This window comes from Tursiops truncatus, chromosome 4 (genome assembly GCF_011762595.2).
Source record: "Tursiops truncatus isolate mTurTru1 chromosome 4, mTurTru1.mat.Y, whole genome shotgun sequence".
NCBI lineage: Eukaryota > Metazoa > Chordata > Mammalia > Artiodactyla > Delphinidae > Tursiops > Tursiops truncatus.
The window spans coordinates 91,547,571-91,573,647 of record NC_047037.1 but is presented as its reverse complement, the minus strand read 5'-3'; the positions used below and the strand labels follow the sequence as shown (position 1 = coordinate 91,573,647).

Below are 26,077 nucleotides of genomic sequence, written 5' to 3'. Positions count from 1 at the left end.
ATATAAGGTATATGTAAGTTTAACACACGCCGGTAAAATCCACATATTCTGATTATCATTATGACATATTCATATCATTAAATATTGTTACATCTACAAACTTCAGAAAATTATAAACTTTTATGGGGGGAGGAATAAAACATTTGGAAGGCTCTTTGTATATGTAGACATACATTTACATGCACACATCCTTTTTAGAGAAAGGAAAATATTTTTAAATCAAATTTTTTGAGTTATTTTCATAGAAAGCTTATATACATAAGTAAGTCACCATCAATTATTTACATCACCATAAAAAATAGGAGAAATGGAATTTATAAGATGTGGCAGTTATACCAGAATCCTCAACGATTGTCTTAAAAAGGCCTTAATATCAATAAAAACGTTACTGCAAAATAAGCACTATTAGTACCCCAAAGGCACACTGCATAGTCTTAAGTTTCTGATGGAAAGATCTAATCCAGAAGGCAAGCTGAGTCCCTCTCCTGGTGTGAAATAAACTAGTGGGCAGCTTGGTAGCCCTGTGAAGCAGCATGTGAGCAAATATCTTGTTGGAAAAAAGTATCTTATTTTCTGTGGTTTGACTGTGTCTGTAAAGAGAGTTCAGGGAATAGGCTGAAACAGTTGATGTTACACCTAGCTGAGGCCCTCAGAGGTAATAATCAGGACTATTTTATCACTCAGGTAAAGCCAGTTTAGGTTTCTGGTAAATGCATATTTGGGGATGTTTCAACAGGGTTTGTGACTTAAAGTTCTTCCTTGAAATTTCTAGTGTAATACTAACTGGAATTCCTACCAGTTGAAATCATATATGTGAATGATGTCCCTCTGGGCTCAACAATACCTGCATGTTACGGTGCAAACTGTAAAGAAGCTGTGAAAATAGAGCATTTAGGCCACAACTCTTCTCATAACTTGAGTATATGTTTCTGTTAATCCAGAGCTGGTGGTACTGAATGCTATTTTAAATCAGTCATGGCACTCTTCTCAAAGTTGTATTTTAATGTTATTTCCTTAAGGGATTTGCTTCCTTCTCCTATATATATTGTAAGGTACTGTCTCTCTCCTTCTTCTTGACTTTCACATTTTTTCATCATTCTGGAAATCTACCCTTTCAAATGGAAATACAGTGTTTCAGTGGGTACCCATGGATATATCTGAAATATTGGAATGACTAGAAGTAAATTGGTAAAAACAGCACAGACCAAAATTTGAAATGGTTAATAAAATTTTCTGTTTTTCTGAGTTATAGTCAAGTGTAAAAACTTACAAAACTGCAGAGGGATTTTTGCATCTCCCATGCATGTCATCAAGTACAGAACTACTGTGCTGATAATTCTCAAAGCAGCTAAATAATTATCTTGATTCGGAAGTTACAGAATGGACAGCTCTCACTATTAACAAATCTGTGAACTGAGGTTTGAGCTTAAAAGCAAACCAAATCCAGCAATACATAAAAAGGATCCTACACCATGATCAAGTGGGATTTATCCCAGGGTTGCAAGGATTGTTCAATATCCATAAATCAATCAACCATATTAAACTGAAGACTAAAAACCATATGATCATCTTAATAGATGAAAAAAAGATTTTGATAAAATTCAACATCATTTATGATAAAAAACTATCCAGAAAGTGGGCATATAGGGAACATAACCTAAACACAATAAAGACCATATAGGGCAAACCCACAACTAACATCATACTCAATGATGAAAAGTTGAAAGCATTCTCTCTAAGACCAGGAACAAGACAAGGATGCCACTCTCACCACTTTTATTCAACATAGTTTTGGAAGTCCTGGCCATGGCAATCAGAGAAGAAAAAAATAAAAAGAATCCAGATTGGAAAGGAAGAAGTAAAACTGTCAGTTTGCAGACCACTTGCTACTATACACAGAAAATCCTAAAGATGCCACCAGCAAACTACTAGAGCTCATCAATGATTTCTGTAAATTTGCAGGATACAAAATTAATATACAGAAATCTGTCTCATTTCTATATATTAACAATGAAATATCAGAGAAATTAAGGAAACAATCCCATTTACCATCACATCAAAAAGAATACAATACCTAGGAATAAACCTACCTAAGGAGGCAAAAGACCTGTACTCTGAAAATTACAAGACACTGATGAAGGAAACTGAAGATGACACTAACAAATGGAAACCATGTTCTTAGATTGGAAGAATCAATATTGTTAAAATGACCATACTACCCAAGGCAATCTACAGATTCAATGCAAGCCCTATCAAATTACCAATGGCATTTTTCAGAGAACAAATAATTTTAAAATTTGTATTGAAACACAAAAGACCTTGAACAGTCGAAACAGAGAAAGAAGAACGGAGCTGAAGGAATCATGCTCCCTGACTTCAGACTGTACTACAAAGCTACAGTAATCAAAATAGTATGGTACTGGCACTAAAATAGACACATACATCAATGAACAGGATAGAAAGCCCAGAAATAAACCCACACACTTATGGTCAATTAATATATTGGGTTGGCCAAAAAGTTCGTTCAGATTTTTCTGTAAATGTTATGGAAAAACTTGAACAAACGTTTTGGCCAACCCAATATAACAAAGTAGGCAAGAATATACGATGGAGAAAAGACAGTCTCTTCAATAAGTGGCACTGGGAAAACTGGATAGCTATATGTAAAAGAATGAAATTAGAACATTCTCTAACACCATATACAAAAATAAACTCAATGGATTTAAAAACGTAAATGTTTTTAAAACATTTTAAAACATAAAATGTTTTATAATGTTTTAAAACATAAAAAATGTTTTAAAACGTAAATGTAAGATCAGATACTATAAAACTCCTAGAGGAAAACCTAGGCAGAATGCTCTTTGACATAAACCACAGCAATATTTTTTGGATCCATCTCAATGCTCCTTGACATAAACCACAGCAATATTTTTTGGATCCATCTCCTAGTGTAATGGATATAAGAGCAAAAAACCAAATGGGACCTAATTCCTGTGTTGTTGTTGTTTTTGTTTTTTTTGGCTGCACCACATGGCATGTGGAACTTCCCCAACCAGGGATTGAACCATGCCCCCTGCAGTGGAAGCACAGAGTCTTAATCACTGGACCACCAAGGAAGTCCAAATGGGACCTAATTAAACTTAAAAGATTCTGCACAGCACAGGAAATTATAAACAAAACAAAAAGACAACCTACAGAAGGGGAGAAAATCTTTGCAAATGATGTGACCAAAAAGGGATTAACTTCCAAAATATACAAACAACTCATACAGCTCAATATAAAAAAAAAAAAAACCCCAATCAAAAAATGGGCAGAAGACCTAAATAGACATTTCTCCAAAGATGACACACAGATGGCCAAGAGGCACATGGAAAGATGCTCAACACCGCTAACAGAGAAATGCAAATGAAAACTACAATGTGGTATCACCTCACACCAGTCAGAATGGCCATCATCAAAATGTCTACAAATAATAAATGCTGGAGAGAGTGTGGAGAAAAGGGGACCCTCCTACACTGTTGGTGGGAATGTAAATTGGTGCAGTCATTATGGAGAACAGTAGGAAGGTTCCTTAAAAAACTAAAAATTGAGTTACCATATGATCCAGCAATCCCATTCCTGGGCATATATCTGGAAAAGACAAACTAATTCGAAAAGACAGATGCACCTCAGTGTTCATAGCAGCACTGTTTGCAACAGCCAAGACGTGGAAGCAACCTAGGTGTTCATCAACAGAAGAATGGATAAAGAAGATGTGGAGGACGAGGGGAAGATGGCGGAAGAGTAAGACGCGGAGATCACCTTCCTCCCCACAGATACACCAGAAATACATCTACATGTGGAACAACTCCTACAGAACACCTACTGAATGCTGGCAGAAGACGTCAGACCTCCCAAAAAGCAAGAAACTCCCCATGTACCTAGGTAGGGCAAAAGAAAAAAGAATAAACAGAGACAAAAGAATAGGGACGGGACCTGCACCAGTGAGAGGGAGCTGTGAAGGAGGAAAGGTTTCCACACACTAGGAAGCCCCTTCGTGGGCGGAGACTGCGGGTGGCAGAGGGGGGAAGCTTCGAAGCCACGGAGGAGAGCGCAGCAACGGGTGCAGAGGGCAAAGTGGGGAGATTCCCGCACAGAGGATCGGTGCCCAAGAGGCTTCTCTGTTCACCCGCCGGGGTGGGTGGGGCTGCGAGCTGAGGCTCGGGCTTTGGTCAGAGCTCAGGGAGAGGACTGGGTTTGGCAGCATGAACACAGCCTGAAAGGGTTAGTGCACCACGGCTACCCGGGAGGGAGTCCTGGAAAAGGTCTGGATCTATCAAAGAGGCAAGAGACTTTTTCTTCCCTCTTTGTTTCCTGGTGCGCGAGGAGAGGGGATTAAGAGCGCTGCTTAAAGGAGCTCCAGAGATGGGCACGAGCCGCGGCTAAAAGCGCAGACCCAAGAGACGGGCAGGAGACGCTAAGGCTGCTGCTGCCGCCACCAAGAAGCCTATGTGAGAGCACAGGTCACTATCCGCACGTCCCTTCTGGGGAGCCTGTGCAGCCGGCCACTGCCAGGTTCCCGGGATCCAGGGACAACTTCCGCAGGAGAACGCACGGCGAGCCTCAGGCTGGTGCAACACGTGCCGGCCTCTGCCGCCACAGGCTCACCCCTCACTCCGTGCCCCTCCCTCCCCTTGGCCTGAGTGAGCCAGAACCCCCGAATCAGCAGCTCCTTTAACCTCGTCCTGTCTGAGCGAAAAACAGACAAGCTCCGGCGACCTACACGCAGAGGCAGGGCCAAATCCAAAGCTGAGCCCCTGGGAGCTGTGAGAACAAAGAAGAGAAAGGGAAATCTCTCCCAGCAGCCTCAGAAGCAGCGGATTAAAGCTCCAAATCAACTTGATGTACCTGCATCTGTGGAATACATCAATAGACGAATCATCCCAAATTGAGGACCGTGTGGATGAAAGGCTCTCGGTGCTGCAGCCAGGAGTCAGTGCTGTGCCTCTGAGGTGGGAGAGCCAACTTCAGGACACTGGCCAACAAGAGACTTCCCAGCTCCACATAATATCAAACGGCAAAAATCTCCCAGAGATCTCCATCTCAACACCAGCACCCAGCTTCACTCAACGACCAGCAAGCTACAGTGCTGGACACCCTATGCCAAACAACTAGCGAAACAGGAACACAACCCCACCCATTAGAAGAGAGGCTGCCTAAAATCATAATAAGTCCACAGACACACCAAAACACACCACCAGACGTGGACCTGCCCACCAGAGAGACAAAATCCAGCCTCATCCACCAGAACACAGGCACTAGGCCCCTCCACCAGGAAACCTACACAACCCACTGAACCAACCTTACCACTGGGGACAGACACCAAAAACAACGGGAACTACGAACCTGCAGCCTGCAAATAGGAGACCCCAAACACAGTAAGATAAGCAAAATGAGAAGACAGAAAAACACAGCAGATGAAGGAGCAAGATAAAAACCCACCAGACCTAACAAATGAAGAGGAAATAGGCAGTCTACGTGAAAAAGAATTCAGAATAATGATAGTAAAGATGATCTAAAATCTTGGAAATACAATAGACAAAATGCAAGAAACATTTAACAAGGACCTAGAACTAAAGATGAAACAAACAACGATGAACAACAAAATAAATGAAATGAAAAATACTCTAGATGGGATCAATAGCAGAATAACTGAGGCAGAAGAACGGATAAGTGACCTGGAAGATAAAATAGTGGAAATAACTACTGCAGAGCAAAACAAAGAAAAAAGAATGAAAAGAACTGAGGACAGTCCCAGAGACCTCTGGGACAACATTAAACACACCAACATTTGAATTATAGGGGTTCCAGAAGAAGAAGAGAAAAAGAAAGGGACTGAGAAAATATTTGAAGAGATTATAGTTGAAAACTTCCCTAATATGGGAAAGGAAATAGTTAATCAAGTCCAGGAAGCACAGAGAGTCCCATACAGGATAAATCCAAGGAGAAATACGCCAAGACACATATTAATCAAACTGTCAAAAGTTAAATACAAAGAAAGCATATTAAAAGCAGCAAGGGAAAAACAACAAATAACACACAAGGGAATCCCCATAAGGTTAACAGCTGATCTCTCAGCAGAAACCCTACAAGCCAGAAGGGAGTGGCAGGACATACTGAAAGTGATGTAGGAGAAAAACCTGCAACCAAGATTACTCTACCCAGCAAGGATCTCATTCAGATTTGATGGAGAAATTAAAACCTTTACAGACAAGCAAAAGATGAGAGAGTTCAGCACCACCAAACCACCTTTACAACAAACGCTAAAGGAAATTCTCTAGGCAAGAAACAAAAGAGAAGGAAAAGACTACAATAACGAACCCAAAACAATTTAGAAAATGGGAATAGGAACATACATGTCAATAATTACCTTAAATGTAAATGGACTAAATGCTCCCACCAAAAGATACAGATTGGCTGAATGGATACAAAAACAAGACCCATATATTTGCTGTCTACAAGAGACCCACTTCAGACCTAGAGACACATACACTCTGAAAGTAAGGGGATGGAAAAAGATATTCCATGCAAATGGAAACCAAAAGAAAGCTGGAGTAGCAATTCTCATATCACACAAAATAGACTTTAAAATAAAGACTATTATAAGGGACAAAGAAGGACACTACATAATGATCAAGGGATCAATCCAAGAAGAAGATATAACAATTGTAAATATTTATGCACCCAACATAGGAGCACCTCAATACATAAGGCAAATACTAACAGCCATAAAAGGGGAAATCAACAGTAACACATTCATAGTAGGGGACTTTAACACCCCACTTTCACCCATGGACAGATCATCCAAAATGAAAATAAATAAGGAAACACAAGCTTTAAATGATACATTCAACAAGATGGACTTAATTGATATTTATAGGACACTCCATCCAAAAACAACAGAATACACATTTTTCTCAAGTGCTCATGGAACACTCTCCAGGATAGATCATATCTTGGGTCACAAATCAAGCCTTGGTAAATTTAAGAAAATTGAAATTGTATCAAGTATCTTTTCCAACCACAACGCTATGAGACTAGATATCAATTACAGGAAAAGATCTGTAAAAAATACAAACACATGGAGGCTAAACAATACACTACTTAATAACGAAGTGATCACTGAAGAAATCAAAGAGGAAATCAAAAAATACCTAAAAACAAATGACAGTGGAGACACGACGACCCAAAACCTATGGGATGCAGCAAAGGCAGTTCTAAGAGGGACCTTTATAGCAATACAAGTTCACCTTAAGAAACAGGAAACATCTCGAATAAACAACCTAACCTTGAACCTAAAGCAATTAGAGAAAGAAGAACAAACAAACCCCAAAGTTAGCAGAAGGAAAGAAATCATAAAAATCAGATCAGAAATAAATGAAAAAGAAATGAAGGAAACGATAGCAAAGATCAATAAAACTAAAAGCTGGTTCTTTGAGAAGATAAACAAAATTGATAAACCATTAGCCAGAGTCATCAAGAAAAAAAGGGAGAAGACTCAAATCAATAGAATTAGAAATGAAAAAGGAGAAGTAACAACTGACACTGCAGAAACACAAAAGATCATGAGAGATTACTACAAGCAACTCTATGCCAATAAAATGGACAACCTGGAAGAAATGGACAAATGCTTAGAAATGCACAACCTGCCAGGACTGAATCAGGAAGAAATAGAAAATATGAACAGACCAATCACAAGCACTGAAATGAAACTGTGATTAAAAATCTTCCACCAAACAAAAACCCAGGACCAGATGGCTTCACAGGCAAATTCTATCAAACATTTAGAGAAGAGCTAACACCTATCCTTCTCAAACTCTTCCAAAATATAGCAGAGGGAGGAACACTCCCAAACTCATTCTGCAAGGCCACCATCACCTTGATACCAGACAAGGATGTCACAAAGAAAGAAAGAAAACTACAGGCCAATATCACTGATGAACATAGATGCAAAAATCCTCAACAAAATACTAGCAAACAGAATCCAACAGCACATTAAAAGGATCATACACCATGATCAAGTGGGGTTTATTCCAGGAATGCAAGGATTCTTCAATATACACAAATCAATCAATGTGATAAACCATATTAACAAACTGAAGGAGAAAAACCACATGATCATCTCAATAGATGCAGAGAAAGCTTTCAACAAAATTTAACACCCATTTATGATAAAAACCCTCCAGAAAGTGGGCACAGAGGGAACTTTCCTCAACATAATAAAGGCCATATATGACAAACCCACAGCCAACATCATCCTCAATGGTGAAAAACTGAAAGCATTTCCACTAAGATCAGGAACAAGACAAGGTTGCCCACTCTCACCACTCTTATTCAACATAGTTTTGGAAGTTTTAGCCACAGCAAGCAGAGAAGAAAAGGAAATAAAAGGAATCCAAATTGGAAAAGAAGAAGTAAAGCTGTCACTGTTTGCAGATGACATGATACTATACACAGAGAATCCTAAAGATGCTACCAGAAAACTACTAGAGCTAATCAATGAATTTGGTAAAGTAGCAGGATACAAAATTAATGCACAGAAATCTCTGGCATTCCTATACACTAATGATGAAAAATCTGAAAGTGAAACCAAGAAAACACTCCCATTTAGCATTGCAACAAAAAGAATAAAATATCTAGGAATAAACCTACCTAAGGAGACAAAAGACCTGTATGCAGAAAATTATAAGACACTGATGAAAGAAATTAAAGATGATACAAAAAGATGGAGAGATATACCATCTTCTTGGATTGGAAGAATCAACATTGTGAAAATGACTCTACTACGCAAAGCAATCTACAGATTCAATGCAATCCGTATCAAACTACCACTGGTATTTTTCACAGAACTAGAACAAAAAATTTCACAATTTGTATGGAAACACAAAAGACCCCGAATAGCCAAAGCAATCTTGAGAACGAAAAAGGGAGCTGGAGGAATCAGGCTCCCTGACTTCAGACTATACTACAAAGCTACAGTAATCAAGACAGTATGGTACTGGCACAGAAACAGAAATATAGATCAATGGAACAGGATAGAAAACCCAGAGATAAACCCATGCACATATGGTCACCTTATCTTTGATAAAGGAGGCAGGAATGTACAGTGGAGAAAGGACAGCCTCTTCAATAAGTGGTGCTGGGAACACTGGACAGGTACATGTAAAAGTATGAGATTAGATCACTCCCTAACACCATACACAAAAATAAACTCAAAATGGATTAAAGACCTAAATGTAAGGCCAGGAACTATCAAACTCTTAGAGGAAAACATAGGCAGAACACTCTATGACATAAATCACAGCAAGATCCTTTTTGACCCACTTCCTAGAGAAATGGAAATAAAAACAAAAATAAACAAACGGGACCTAATGAAACTTCAAAGCTTTTGCATAGCAAAGGAAACCATAAAGAAGACCAAAAGACAACCCTCAGAATGGGAGAAAATATTTGCAAATGAAGCAACTGACAAAGGATTAATCTCCAAAATTTACAAGCAGCTCATGCAGCTCAATAACAAAAAAACAAACAACCCAATCCAAAAATGGGCAGAGGACCTAAATAGACATTTCTCCAAAGAAGATATACAGACTGCCAACTAACACATGAAAGAATGCTCAACATCATTAATCATTAGAGAAATGCAAATCAAAACTACAATGAGATATCATCTCACACCAGTCAGAATGGCAATCATCAAAAGATCTAGAAACAATAAATGCTGAAGAGGGTGTGGAGAAAAGGGAACACTCTTGCACTGGTGGTGGGAATGTGAATTGGTACAGCCACTATGGAGAACAGTATGGAGGTTCCTTAAAAAACTACAAATAGAACTACCATATGACCCAGCAATCTCAATACTGGGCATATACCCTGAGAAAACCATAATTCAAAAAGAGTCATGTACCAAAATGTTCATTGCAGCTCTATTTACAATAGCCCAGAGATGGAAACAACGTAAGTGCCCATCATGGGATGAATGGATAAAGAAGATGTGGCACATATATACAATGGAATATTACTCAGCCATAAAAAGAAACGAAATTGAGCTATTTGTAATGAGGTGGATAGACCTAGAGTCTGTCATACAGAGTGAAGTAAGTCAGAAAGAGAAAAACAATTACCGTATGCTAACACATATATATGGAATTTAAGAAAAAAATATGTCATGAAGAACCTAGGAGTAAGACAGGAATAAAGACATAGACCTACTAGAGATTGGACTTGAGGATATGGGGAGGGGGAAGGGTGAGCTGTGACATAGCAAGAGAGTGGCATGGACATATATACACTACCAAACGTAAGGTAGATAGCTAGTGGGAAGCAGCCGCATAGCACAGGGAGATCAGCTCGGTGCTTTGTGACCGCCTGGAGGGGTGGGATAGGGAGGGTGGGAGGGAGGGAGACACAAGAGGGAAGAGATATGGGAACATATGTATATGTATAACTGATTCACTTTGTTGTAAAGCATAAACTAACACACCATTGTAAAGTAATTATATCCCAATAAAGATGTTAAAAAAAAAGATGTGATATGTATGCAGAATGGAATATTACTCAGCCATAAAAACAAATGAAATAATGCCATTTGCAGCAACATGGATTGACCTAGAGATTATCATAGTAAGTGAAGTAAATCAAAGACAAGTATCATATGCTATCACTTATATGTGGACTCTAAAAAAATGATACAAAGTTATTTACAAAACAGAAACAGACTCACAGACATAGAAAACAAACTTATAGTTACCACAGGAGAAAGGAGCAGGGAGGGATAAATTAGGAGTTTGGGATTAGCAGATACACACCACTATATATAAAATAAACAACAAGGACCTACTGTATAGCACAGGGAACTATATTCAATATCTTGTAATAACCTATAATGGAAAAGAATCTGAAGACGAATATATATATTCAGTTATATATATATATATCAGTTATATAACAATCACTTGGCTGTACCGCTGAAACTAAAACATCATTGTAAATCAACTATACTTCAAAAAAAGTCAAAATACAGTTAATGAAAAAAATACTGATATAGGACAAAAATCTACATAGGAAAAACTTCTGATGTTCATAATTATGAGACAAATGTATTTTTTCAGTTGCTCAAAATATGTGTATGTTCACCATAACACAGATATCGGCGACTCTTCCCTCCTCCCTTCTACCCCTCCACTCATCCAAGGAACATGTGCTAGGCCCTCTTCTAGACACTTGGGGATAAAGCAGTGAACCAAACCACGTGTGTATATTCAAAGCAGTACTCTAGCAGATGAGATAGACAAGCAAATAAATGAATGAAAGGTGCTATGAAGAAACATAAAGCAAAAGAGGGGGATAGAAAGTGACTGTGTCAAGTAGGGGGAGCTATTTTAGATATGGTGGTCGAGGAAGACCTCCCAAAGAAGCAAAGCAGCAACATTCCATTAATAATGGTTATGAGTACGACTTGTATTTACTAAAATGGAACAAGCTTCTACTTGATGACTGGCAGTAGAGCACTGCATGATAGCCCTAAATAAGCTATGAAAATGAATAGTTTGGTGCTAATACTAATTCTAAAGAGATTTCTTCCTTTAATGGAGAAATAAGAGAATGCAGCAGTTCGGTATATAAAGACCTCAATCCCATTTCTCATGTCTGATAAGGCAAAACAAAAGTTAGAGAATGAATAGATTTTGAATCACAGAACATGCTTTACTGACATATCAAAGTTAATATTAAGGCTTAATGTTTTCTTTTCCGTGAGACAATTTTGTAGGCATTCTTCTCATAATACATGCTTTATAAGCAAATGCAATGGTGATAAAAATACTTTCTTAGGCTGGCGGTGCTCAATTATACACTGAATAAAAAGGTGCTCCGAAAAGCACTGTACAAACATAAGGTATTATTATTACTATTATTAGCCAACTCACCTGAAGATGAAGGAAGCTGATCATAGTCCTGTGATGTTCTGTTGGATTTGACATTTTCACCTGGTAATCTCCTAGCAGGAGGCAAAGGAACCTGGCCACTTGCTGGATCAAAGAAGGGATCTTAAAAATAAAGATAATTTTCAGATTAAAACTATTATCTCTGCTAACTGGCTAAAGAAAAAAAATAGAAATTCTCTATAAAGATCAACTTTTGAAAATAAAACATTTCATGACTGATGGTACCACTTTCTAATTTGCATATTTTCTAATTTATTCATCACTTGCTCAAATATGCTTTTCCCATTTATTCCTAATTAATACACACTACTAACTTTGTAGTTTTCAGATCTCTTACTTGATGGTAAAATTGTTGATGGCAAAAACTGCTTCTAATTTTAATTTTCTGTCCCAGTCTGTCCTGTACAATGAATAGAAACTGTTGTCAAAGAAAAAAATGGGTTTTGAATTTTGCCTGTAAGAATATTACATCAGTTAATCTGTCTAAGCATTAGGCAGACATAATCTGTAAAATGGACCTGACATTTGGGATTTGTGAGGATTAAATGAATTCATGTCTATGAAATCTCCTGTACATATAATGTGCCTTTTAAAATACTACATTGAGGGCTTCCCTGGTGGTGCAGTGGTTGAGAGTCCGCCTGCCGGTGCAGGGGACACGGGTCCGTGCCCCGGTCCGGGAAGATCCCACATGCCGTGGAGCGGCTGGGCCCGTGAGCCATGGCCGCTGAGCCTGCGTGTCCAGAGCCTGTGCTCCGCAACGGGAGAGGCCACAACAGTGAGAGGCCCGAGTACCATAAAAAAAAAAAAAAAAAAAAAAAATACTACATTGGGCATCCTATGCAAAAAATTGTTAGTTGGCTCACTGGACAATAAATTCAATTATTAAAAATTATGCTATTATTAACATTAAGGTTTGTATAAGTAATAAAATGTGTTGTTTTTTTTAACCACCTTGACAGAGAGGGGGAATCTGAAATAGTGAAAAATATGAATTTCAGACAAATTAAAAATTATTGTACTTCTTAATTATATTTATTAAAAAAAGAATAATGGCAGAAGCTAATGGCAGAGCTAATGGCAGAAAAAGATTGTATCAGTGCTACTATATTAAATCATTAGGACCATAAACCTACCTGGTTTAAAATTAGTAGTATATGAGTTTAAATCCATAGAACTGATTCATTTTCTGAGTAGATGAACATACCTCTGCAACCTTTGGTTCACTAATAATTTATCATCTGCCACCACTGCCATCTCGGGTTCCTCTGTTTCCCTCTCTCATAACACTTTCTTTTATGTCTGCCCGTATCTCCAAAAGTACTGTAAGTTCTTTTCAGGGCAGGGACCTTATCTTACTCAATTGTGTTTGAATTGTATCTCCTAACAGAAACACAGTACCAAGCATACGGCTTGGTAAATAGCCTGCACTTCACAAATATTTACCTTTAACTACCCAAATTAACTCATATTCAGATTTTTCATAAATTCAAATTCTGTGAAATCTGTATTGCTAACATAAGGCTAAAATTATAACTATTAAAGAAGACCTGATAAATATTTCATTGTTTTAACTTCCATTTGAGTTTGATATTAAAAATTAAAAATATGTAACACTTTGATTATTTGAGAAGGAAATACATGCCTATTTATATTAATTTTGACTAGTTGAAGTCATTATTTCCTTCCCCCTATTTGCGTACAATAATTATCTCCAGCTTTACTGGAGACTTTTTATTTTTTAACCTAAGCAAGGCTACTTAATTTGCTTTCATTCATTTTGAGATTAAAGTAAGTCTTAGATTCTGAGTTTTCAATAATTGAAAAGTCAATGGTTCAGCCTCATTAATTTTGTTGAAACATTTTAGGAAGGAATAAGAAGATAAATTCCATGCAACAAATGTTAGTCTTTTGATTTGGAAGGCTAACCAAAGGAACCAAATGTGGTGATTTCTGCATAAGTTTAGAAATTTCCCAAAGATTTACAGCTAAATTTTCAATAAAATTTACTTTCAATTCTTGTTCATTCTAAAACATCACTGATATAATATTAGGTCAGAGAAAAGACTGTCTTTTATAATTACACTTTTTTATTTCCTTAGGGGTAAATTTATAGGTTTGTTAGATATGCTATTTCTAATCATCTATTTATTTAAGAGTAAACATTAGATTCTGGATACATTATTGAGTCATAAATAGAGTACAAAATATACAGTTGTATGATATTGCTCCATTAATCTGTTGCACCTAAAAGGTCACTAGGTACGCTAAAAATATTACCCAAAATAGCACGAAATACTTAGTTCAGTTCTGAACCACTAAAATGCTTCATGTTAAGTTTGGCTACTGGTCAGGTATAGGGTAAACTGGGCTTCTGTAGCAAGTTATAAAGTTGGAAGCATTCCTGCTTCGATGGGAAAAGATATTATATATAATACAATTATTACAGAGAGTACAATAATTACCAAATTTGAAAATCAATAAAGTTTTTAAAAGTAAATTCTTCAAAAATTCCTTAAAGTAAAATTTTATATCCAGACTTAGGATTAAAACATACAAATTGAAAATGCCATAGCCAATGTACCATTTATATAGTAATACACGTTTGAGAAATGAATGAATGAATGAACACGATGGGTAGTCCACTCTAAAAAGCGAAGTACAAGTGCCTGTGATTTACAGTATGGTAATGCTAAATTGAAAAATTTTAAGACTTATTTTAAGAGAGTATTAAAAACTAAGGAAACACTGGGAGGGAAAGGTTTGCTAACTATGAAAGAAGTGGGGAAATACGCATCAATCAAAATTATGCTGTGTAAGGAAACCTATCAAGTGGTTATCTCTGGGAAGAGGCATTATGGAATTTTCTTAATTCTTTTTTTTCCCCCACTATCTAAAACACTTCCAATTTTTTACTCAAGCATAGGAAAAGAGGCAAATAAAATTGAACAGTTAAAACAGTGGCGTATTTCCTCTGGGGCTGTCCAAAAGCCATCTGAAAGATTTATCAATTATTCTGAAAATTTTAAAAGAATATCAATGCTAGATCTAATTGATAGAAGAGGATTTGAAGACCTATTTAGGTGAGACAAAGCTCCTCACTCTTTAACTCACATTCATAACACCCCCATATGTAGTGATCTGGTCACTGATCAAGTCCTCAAGTGTTAGAGAACTCACTACCCCTCTGAGATATAAGAAGTATTAATAATCCAGGAAGCTTCTTAACAGGACTGAAATTTCCACTCCTAATTCTTCTCACTGGTCAGTCTTTCTTTGTCTCAGGAGACATGGAAGAAATCTAATCATTCTTTTACAAATACTGTGGTTGAAAGCAACTCTAATACATACTCAAGATCTTCTTTTCTGTCGGTTAAACATCCTCAGTTCCTTTAATCTACCATAGTTTACATGGTGTGATTTTACTTCCCTTTCCCATCCTGGCTGCAGTCCTCCAGATATAGCCTAGCCCTGGGTTTCTCCAACTTGAGCATGCATCAGAACCACCCCCAAAGGCTTATGAAAACACAGATTGCTGGGTCCTACTCCCAGAGTTTCTGATTTAGTAAGTCTTGGGTAGGTCTAAAGAATTGGCATTTTTAACAAATTTCTAGGTAGTGTTAATGCTGCTGGTCTCAAGACCACAATTTGAGAACCACGGCTCTACCCATCAATCCTTCAACACCTGAACACAGTAGTCTCCACACTGGCTGAGCCTGGGGGAGGACCTTGCCTCACTCGATCTCTGATTTGAACTCTGTGAGTGCAACCCTCAGAGGGCATGAGAGTCCCTGGTAACTACGTCATGAGTGTGCTTCATAAAGGTCACAGTCAACCAAACCCCTAGAAACCCTTTCCAATAACTGCTACTAATGATGCAAGTTTTCTTTGTATTTTACTTATGCAACTGCATTTCTGGATCCCGTGGAAAACCTTCCTTCATCTCTAATAAAGTCAATCTGGCTAGCTTTTAGAGTTGAATTGTGACTTTAAGATTGGATAAGGACTTCAAAAGAGATTCCAGGTTAGAAATACAGTGAGAAAAAGGTTCAGTAAGGGCTGCCAAATACGTTGTGTATTTTGTGCACTGCACAAAGACATGCAGTAATGGGACTGAGCAGACTTAAATACAGCCTTGGCTTTGTTCCTGGAGCACTGGCCCTGGCACAAAGCAGAGGGAGGGGTGCCTATTTCAACCCACCAACACAAAAGAAATGCCTTTTTGTAATTCGGACAAAAGCACATATATGCTAGCAGTAGCCCTGGGTTTGGAGACAGTAAAGTGTAAAGCTTTTTTTGAGAACTCTTCAGGTTTTGTTAAGATATGACTGGCCTGTCCAGAGTAGATGGCTCATGTACAGCAGTGGGCATTACTATTTTGCCAAAAGAAATCTTGCATGAAGGCCTAAAATAGAAAACAGATAAAAGCAGCATCAGAGCTGTGCCCCTGCTTCGCTTCCCCCGCTTGATCATACAGGAGTCCTAAGGCTCCTTTGCAGAAACACAGGACCCTGTAGTTTGAAAACCACTACTATAGAGCAGCCACTGGGCTATAAGGCTGGGAAGGTGGACCTGACTCAGGTGTGCAGGGCACTGAATGCTGGAATAAAGAGGTAGGTTTGAGTAGGTATTTAATACAACATCATGGGGATATCCAACCTTTGTCTTTAATTAGGGATAATGACTTCCTCAAGGAAACCAAATCTTCATAATGCCAGAAAAGGCTTATCATTACACTGGACTAAAATTCTACAGATTAAACTATAGTGAAAATAATAGCAGTAAAGTGCTCATATAGTCCATTTAAATTTAGCAATCACCATTGTTTACCTTGTATGGTTCTACAGCTATTAAGTTAAACTTTTGTTTAGCATTTATAGAGTATTCTTTCATGAAGTTCAGTTCAGCATGAAGAACTGCTTTTGTAAATTTTCTATTACACTTCTTTAGACAGCGTAATGTGTTGAATACTTTGCAAAATGATACAGTCAGGTGCTTATTTAAAGCTGAAAGAAACTTTCATGTTCTACGATATCATTATGTTAAGAAGAATTAAAATATTTCTTTTGAAAAAGATGTGGTCTATACATGGGGCTTAAAATTGAATAAAAACAGTTGACTCATTGGATCTCATAAAGGATCTGACAACAGACTAGAAATTTGTCCAGTTAATTATATGAGACTGGAAAGGGGGGAAAAGTTGCCATTTGTTTCTCAGAAGTATTTATTATCGAGGGATATCAACATTACTTGAATGGAATTAGAATACTTCCATGCATAAAAGGAGTTCAAGAGAGAGCCAACAGGTTCAAATGACCCTACTCTGGTCCCATGTTAGCCTCACACCACAGGTTAAGGATAACTGCTACTGAGCCTACCTGGCAGCCAAGCAAAGCTAAATATGAAATAAAACAGTTTATACAACTTTCATTCTAATAAAAGGGGGCCTTTTTATTTTGAAGTGACTTTTTTAGTAATCTTGAGAAAAAACTTTTTGAAGATGTTTACAAAAGCAATATGAACAATGAAATGATGATAAAGAACTGAAATATTTTACAATTAATTCATTTGATAAAAACAGGTTAAAGTGTGTGTTTGTGTAAAAAAGTGTAAGAATTAAGTCAAGCCTGGAAAGCTTGACTTAATTTTAAAAGAAGGCACTACATTTAACTTTCATTTAATGGGGCTTAAATTACATATATAAAAGGTGACAGGTACCTTATAGGAATCTGGCTAGAAATTATCCAGAAGTTTGCCTTGGGCAAGGTTAAGTTTACTAAGATTTAGAGAGATTAATTTTTTTAAAAAATTTTATTGGAGTATAGTTGCTTTACAATGTTGTGTTAGTTTCTGCTGTATATATTCATTTTTAAATGTTAATTAAAGTCCATGTATAAAACAAAGATTTGAATAAGTATAAGCGAAAAAGAGAGCAAAATGTTAGCGTGTATATGTAGCTGTATGAATAAGAGCCTAACAATTATCCATGCTTTCTGCTTGGATTAGAAGGGTTATGAACGTTGCTCTTTGATTGGTAGCATTCAGTGAATTAATCTGATCCATGAGGGCAGGGAGGCATCTCACAGGCATCTCACAGAGTGGGTGACACAGAGGACAATTCAATATTTACTGACGAAAAATTATTCCTTGAAGATAAACTACTTTTAGAAACTGAAGCTATATATTCCAAGTTATATGTCTATAATTTTGTGGGTCATATCTACAAACTGCCTCAAACTTCTGAATTATCAAACCAAATGGAAAAAAAATGAGAAAAATGTTAAAGGTGAATGATAATGGTTAAGATTCCTAAGTTTTCAAAGAAGCATGTAGGTGGCCAAAGGACAAAGTGAGCACTCTTAGAAGGCTTTCATGATTTATCTCATACACAAATGTAAAGCAGTTGTTTAAAAAAGAAAATCTTTACCCTATGTTTAACCAAACCAAGTCGAGGAGGCAGACATTTCAGAGTACAGATCACAGTATCACCAGTAGGACTGACGGGAACAATTAATATCAGCAGATTCAACATAACTGAATTTAGTTTTTCCTGATAATTCTGACTAGTGGAGTGGATGGTTTATTAAGTCTTTTTATTTCCACTCCTCACTTGAGTTCTTTTTTAAAAACTATTAATTTTTCCTTGAAGACCAATAATTTTAGTAGATACACTGAGGCATTAAAAATCAAAACAGTAACAAAACAATAAAATGCAGATATTTCAGAAAAACATATCTATTAATGTTACAACAATATAATTTACCAAGATATTACATTTTTGAATAAAATTATGACCCTAAAGCATATTTAGTAAAAATTTTTAAACACATTATTTGAAAAAAATATTGCACTCAGAATTAGGAGAAAGTCTAAATTTGTCCCCATCACTTTTAGCCCAAACACAGAGCACTTCTGGTTCTCACCTTTTGTAACATACAGGTGTTATTTGATAATCTCTTCAGCGCCATTTCTGAATTCTACGATTCCTTGTTGCTTTTGCCATTTTTGTAATCCTTTTGCCATTAAACCAAACAATTGACAGACAAACCTATCCAACTGCTGTTTTCCCCACCCAGGGATTTTTCAGCTTGGGAGCTAGAAACCACTGAATCACTAATGCTTATTTGACAGTATCATCTTAGAAATATTTTTGCTTTCAGTGAAAAGGTTTGCTTGGTTTTTCCCTCCTACCTGAAGGAAGGAGGAAAAGGTCCTGTCCTGAGGATGGTCGGCTACTGGAGCCAGGAGGTTTTGAATGTTCGATGAGACTATGCCTTGCGGGAGGTGGGGGAGGTGGGAGGGACGGGGGGAGGGCATCAAAAGCATCTTCACCTGCATTGAAAGAAAGGTCAGTTATCAACAGCAGAACTTCGTTAATCAAAACACAGTATCAGGCAAAAATAATGATTTTCTTTTGCTGCTTTATAAACAACTTCACCTCCAGTGTTTACCCAGCAGTTCACTGACTTTGTCAATGGGAGCTGATTATTTTCTAGGAGGTGTTTGGAGAGAAACACAGACACACAAACACACGTGTGTGCATACAGACTTTTTCGATCTCTCAGCCCTTTCTATTAAAAAGCAGTATTTCAGGTTATGAAACAGCTTATTATTCACTTGTAACCTTTATAATATTAAGACATTGGAGGTCTGAACTAAATATATTACAGATCACATCATCAAAACAGAATTTTTGTGTAACAATAAGAGTTCACAGCCTCTAATTAGAAAATCACACTATGCACAAAAATTTAATGTCACAGAATAGTTTAGATTATCTTTTAAAAGTTTGCTCCACGGCATTTTAATTCATTTAAACTAATGCTCCATATATTTCATTGTCAAAATATACAGAAAATGCACCTGCAGTAGAGGAATATGATCTTTTTCTACTTACCAGATATCTCTAGGGAGAAACAGTTAAATATATCAATAGAACTACCTCTTGTGGTGGTCGCAAAGCTAGTTATTTATATTTGCATAGTTCCCAACTTTAGTAGCTGTAGAATACTGCAGTATGCTTTTATGTCTACTTGTGTTTCCCCTGCCACGTCTTACTATCCTATTCATATTTTCCCTCATCTTGATTCTTTAAAAAATAAAATTTCAGTGTATGTATTTTTGTAAGCACTCACAAATACTTTGTGAATGAAACAGGGTATAAATACCTACATCTTCTAGTAATAAAAATTCTCATGGATTTAAATACATTGACTTAAATATAAAGGTATATTTAAATATAAATGGTTTCACCACTCATCCAGCTTGCTTTGCAAAAAGTATTCAAAATTTTTTCTCTAATGATCATCAATATTTTTCTAATGTAAAATATATGAAGGTATAGGAGAGAGAAAGAAAGAGCTTTGTTATCATTCCAACCTCCAGCTATTTCCTACATTATCTCATTTATTCAAATCCTTTATCAGCCCCTAAATGTCAGGCACCATGCTAGGCACATGGGTAATGTGAAGATCAAAATCATAAGTCCTTGACCCCGAGGAGCTTGGATTCCACAATGAGACCTAAGAAAAGTTCACAGAAGACTCACAGGTGAATAGGTCCCAGAGGGAGAGAGAGATGCATTGTAAGAGGGAAGAGGAATGCAGAAAGTGGCATTCAGCAAGGTATTACCAAGAACAGGAAGGCCTGGGATATCAGGGCCTCAAAAACATTTGTTCATCAAATACAGGGATGGTGTCTACTAGGCAGAGTGAATAGCATAAATAAAATATGAGATGTACATGAAGAGCCAAAGGAAGGATGAGTTAAAAAGGTTGGAACATTTATCTGCATTGTCCAATATGGTAGTAACTATCCACATATAGCTATTTAGTTTAAATTTAAATTAACTAAAATTCAGTTCTACAGTCACACATATAGGTCTTTTATGTCACCACATAAAGTTCTATTGGACAGTGCTGATCTAGTCATAAAGACTTGGGTAATAGGTCAAAAACAGCATACAGGAAGAAGTGGAAGAGAAAAAGACTATAGGTACAGAAGGAAGTTGGGAGGTGCTTGTAATCCACGGAGGTGAGAGTAAAGCACTGAACTGAATGTCTTGCTCCTGCAAGATATTCAACTGTATAACTGGAAACACCAGTTTCTGGGGAAAAAAAATGGAGAGGTTCATTTCTAGTAGCCTAATGATTTAGATAAGCTTATAAATGAACCTTCATTATATATTATTTTATGCTATGGTGACTCATTATTGTGAAGCCTTAACTTGTGAAGGTTTCTTAATTGTCCTCCTCTAAAAATAGGGTGAGAAGCTTCCTACCTAGAATTAATGAAATAAACAGACACCTGCACCGGCCAATTTTAACATAAATACACACCTGTGTGTACCTTCACACATGTACACATACACACACATTAAGTGTACTTCATGGTAAAATTTGAAACAAAGAAACTGAGATTCTTTGGATGTGTTCTAGTTGCAGTGATTATAAGACAGAATTTATTTTCAGCTCTCTACAATAAAATATATAATTTCCCATAATGTAATTAGCTAAGTGGAAGTGGGTCATTTTATATTGAAAGAAAAAGGAAGTACGCATTCATTAAGAATTACACTTAAAGAAAATCTCAGATGAATACTCCAAATCTACTAGAACGCAAGCACCTGGGGGAATGAACAATGCCCTCATAAGATTTTGTAGACTGCATTTAGTACATGAAGAGACAACTTGATAAATCCCTAACTGATGCCAGCTATTTACACCACTGCTTCAGTCATCTAAATGGAATAATGGTCACATGAACCGAGAGCCACTATCACCTGGAGATTCCATTCGAATTCAGACAGATTCATAACCTAGTGAGTCTACATTGCACTGAACTAAGAATTCTGATAATTCAGATATTAATTGGAAGAGGTGGCAGGGAGGCTTGCTTGAAATTGTTTGAAAGGTTTCGACCTAATGGAGGGATGAGAAGATCATAATCAGAGGGCGTCCTGTTGAGTGAAGAACCATGCTTTGGATTGTCCCGAGTTGGAGGCCTGGCAGGTGGTAATGGCACTGGATCAGAGGCTGAATCAAAAACATCTCCTAGAGGATAACACAAAATCTTAATGTATTTTCAGTACAACAATGGCATGGAATTTTGCCTTTAAATTCTGACCATTAAGACATAGACTACAAAGAGAATATGTCTTATACATACCCTTTAAATATATGCCTAACTCAGGGATGTTTGATTTCTTCATCTCTGAAGACGTACCGTGTGTTCCATTCAATATGCAGTGACCGTTATCACAAGACCTAAAGCAGAAATCAAAGGACAAAAATCATAAGGATAATTACTTTCCATTTAAAAGTCATTTGGGGGTGGGGAGATGATGGGAACTAGCAACGCTGCTCATGTAATAAAGTTAGGATATAAATATAATTAATTTCCTTTTCTAGAGAAAGTAAAGTAATATTATCTAGATACCTGAATACTTTTACAAAGCAGAAGTAACCATTCCATGGAAGACAAAGGTTTTTTTTCTTTTTTTAAGTGAAACTAAGAATCACAAGGGCCACAAAATTGCTGATACCCTAAACACACCTGTGGAATTAACATATCATTTTGGAAGATTTCAATATTACCTTATCAAGGTTTTGAAGAAGAAAATGTAATATGCAGGCAAAAAATATGTAAAAGTCCCAATGACATCATTACTGGTTAATGGTACTTAACAGTATATTTTTATTTCTGTAAGTTAAGCTTTCCTTATCATAAACTAGAGCCTGTCAAGGAAGGAGAATTATTAAATATTCAGAAAGTCCATTAAAATTCAGATAGGCATATTCAAAGACCTAGAGTCTGGAGTATAATTTCACCACTGCCATGAACAAAACTGGCACTTCTGACAACTGTGGAGAAATGACTTTAGCAAAGGCCCTGGGTACACAACAAATATTTTAATCTGGGTGTCCATAAAAGGATAATACTAAAAAAAGTGTTTTTTTTTTTTTTGCGGTACACGGGCCTTTCATTGTTGTGGCCTCTCCCGTTACGGAGCACAGGCTCCGGACGCGCAGGCTCAGCGGCCATGGCTCACAGGCCCAGCCGCTCTGCGGCATGTGGGATCCTCCCAGACCGGGGCACGAACCCGTGTCCCCTGCATCAGCAGGCGGACTCTCAACCACTGCGCCACCAGGGAAGCCCTAAAAAAAGTGTTTTTATTGTTGGTATTAATGCTTTCGAATCATACTATGAATGTAACGCACAAATCCGGGGCACAGGAAGGTAGCAGCAGGAAGAGAAGGCACGGAGCGTATTTTGTCTTCAGAATATAGCTGTGTAGCAACTGACTATCTGCTCACCAAGTTACTGTGCTCACAAAGAGCTACAGAAGGCAGAGTTTATATTTTACTTTCCCCTGATTTACTCTGAATTCTTGGGGCAAAGTAAAAGTACATACATAATGGAGGAGATATTGGACATTTGAATAGTTATTGCAAAGTGCTTCATCTGAAATTCATTTCCATTCTCTCTGGTGGCCACATCTCTTTAAGGGGCCAGAGATGGTTCATTTAAAAATAGTTATCATGTATTGAATTTTCATAGTAATGATGGACTTTTACTGAAATGGAATTATTCATCTATGAATAATATGGTTTATGAATCTATGAATAATATGGTTTAACTTTTTCCATATACTGACAATTTAGTTCTCCTGATGTTCCAAAGAGAGGAAAAACATAGAAGGAAAGGATGTGTCTAAGTTTAAAGAGTGCTTTGTAGAGGACCTAAGAAGATACTTCATCCATTGACTTTCAAGAACAAATTAGACAGAAAATTCACTCCAATTAAGATTAGGGATTATCAACATTTATTACTTCTCTGTAACTGTAGAAAGATGGTAATGGTGGTCATAAATCAAATTTATTTTCAGGATTTGGGAGGCCTGCCACCAAAAATCTCATCCAGTATGATGTGACAATTAAAATTTAAAGTATTAAAATTATACCACTCGCTTATCCAGTGGTGAAAAAAAATGAGAGCCCAAGGAGACCAAAAAAGCTCATCTTATTTCAGTTTTTTAAAATTACTACACATTTGTAAGAGCCAAGGGAACTGAAAATTGTAAGAATTTATACTTGATGTAAAGGAATAACTTTTTTCTCTAATAACAATAGTAGGCATTTGGTTCTTCTAACATAACAAATTATTATCTCTCAGTTATTTCTCCGTCTTCTCAATGTTACCAACAAATGTCCTAAAGACCAGCAATCAGCAAAGAAAGGTTTGGTTCTTGCTTTGAAATATGAAGCCCTGGACAGCAAAGTGTTAATAACCATGGTTAATAATTCTGCATAGTGTTGATAATTCTAACCTTGTAACTCACTAAGGCAGATCTCTGGTTTAAATGGAGTTTTGCTTCTCTTTTCCAAGTACTGCAATACAATACTTGAAGAAAGGCATTAAAACATTTTTTAGACTTTTCATTTGAAAAGAAAGGAACACTCCACTCATAAAATGATTTCTGTTGATTGACTTGACCTCAAAAGGAAATGGCACACTAAGTAAAGATGACATAGATGACTGAAGTGTTAAATAGCTCTCCTATTCCTCAGTCAGTAAAGAGATACTGAAAGGCAAGAAGGCTGGGCCACCAGCAGTAGCTGAGCCCTCTTCTGTATGTGCCAAGCAGAGCTCCAGGGATGTAATTAGACAAAGAAAACTGGAGCTCAGAAAATAAGTCTGAAACTGAGATTTGACTTACTGAGTACTTCATATATGTCAATTAGATTTAAAAAAACAAAAATAATATTAAATTATGATTTACTAATTCAATTATATAAACACAGAATTGTCCTTCTACTTAAAGACAAACTAATGTTTCAATACACAACACCCATTTTCAATAACTCCTATACCTCCATGGGGCTGCCACTTCAAAGACCAAGGATGTCTCCATAACAGTGAGAATAAACAACTGACAAGAAGAAAACAGAACACAATTCCTCACATTCTTGTTTGATCCAAGGAAAAGTAAAATAGTACCTGATAAAAATAGCTAAGGGAAATAATTTTTTTCAATTCTTCGAGATCTGAAAATCAATATAGATTATACTAGTCCTTACTTCATGAAGAACAATTCTAAGGAAGGTTGGTATAATACCTTATTTTCTAAGCACTAATTTTTCTTCATGAGATATGTGCTTAGAACTGATAAAATGCACTGAAAATAGCTTACTGAAAATTCATGAATTAATCACCACTATATGTAACCTACAGCAAAGTTTTACTACAGTACAATTTGTTTTTTGGGGAGAGGGGCAACAAATTATTCCATTAGACTTACCAGTCAACTAATTTAGTCAAAGGACTTCCTAGTTAAAAGAAATCTACATCTTTTCATTTTCTCTGAAAGGCCATGGAGGAAAATAGTATTATAGGTAGAGGAGGCTTTGAGTAAGAAATCAAGGGTTTTTATTAAACAGATGTGATTCAGTTGTTTAAAAACAAATGCCATAAATGATAATGCTTACTGCAGACGTGAGGTGATGATAAATGGCCCATATTCTTACCTAGGAGGAGGTTTTACATTATGACAATGAGATGGTTGTGAATTCAGGGAAACAGGATGGGATGAAGGAATCTTGTATTCATCGTCTTCTTCCTCTACTGGGTCTCTTGTTTTCTCTGAAAGGGAATTTGCTAATGGACCAGTACACCTACCAGAGGGGGAAAAAAAAAAATCCAGTCTAGTTTTAGCATAATAATTCAGGACAGGCAAGTCTGATGTGACATATTCAAATCAAAGAAACTACTTTGTTACTTGTGTTCATTTTTCAATTACAGGGTAACATCAGAAGGGCTGTTCTTATACTAAATACAAATTAAAAGGACTTTTAAAACTCTTGATGAAATAAGAGTTTTCATACTTATAATTTTAAAATGGCACAATAAGAGAAGCTAGTAACCTGTCAAATAAAATAAAAAGGTCCTGGAGTTGTAAGTGAATGCATAAAATTATTTACACCGAAGCTATTAAAATATTAACATTTTGTTCCTATTTAACTTAAATTGGTAAATTAAGATGATACATATGCAAGGTTATTTTATATATTAATGAAGTATTTATAGAAAGTTCA

The 26,077-nt window shown here is 36.7% G+C and overlaps 1 protein-coding gene across 8 annotated transcripts in view; it reads right to left on the bottom strand.

Moving 5' to 3' along the window:
• Nucleotides 1-26,077, bottom strand: part of CBLB (Cbl proto-oncogene B) — a 214,859-nt gene that overhangs the window by 12,012 nt on the left and 176,770 nt on the right. For all 8 annotated transcript variants that reach the window (XM_073804274.1, XM_019923231.3, XM_073804276.1 and 5 more), the window contains 5 exons: nt 25,511-25,657; nt 22,152-22,249; nt 21,905-22,036; nt 19,176-19,316; nt 11,967-12,086 (listed from right to left, as the gene is read on the bottom strand). In XM_073804274.1, the coding sequence (XP_073660375.1) occupies nt 11,967-12,086; nt 19,176-19,316; nt 21,905-22,036; nt 22,152-22,249; nt 25,511-25,657 (638 nt within the window). The remainder of the gene's footprint in view (nt 1-11,966; nt 12,087-19,175; nt 19,317-21,904; nt 22,037-22,151; nt 22,250-25,510; nt 25,658-26,077) is intronic.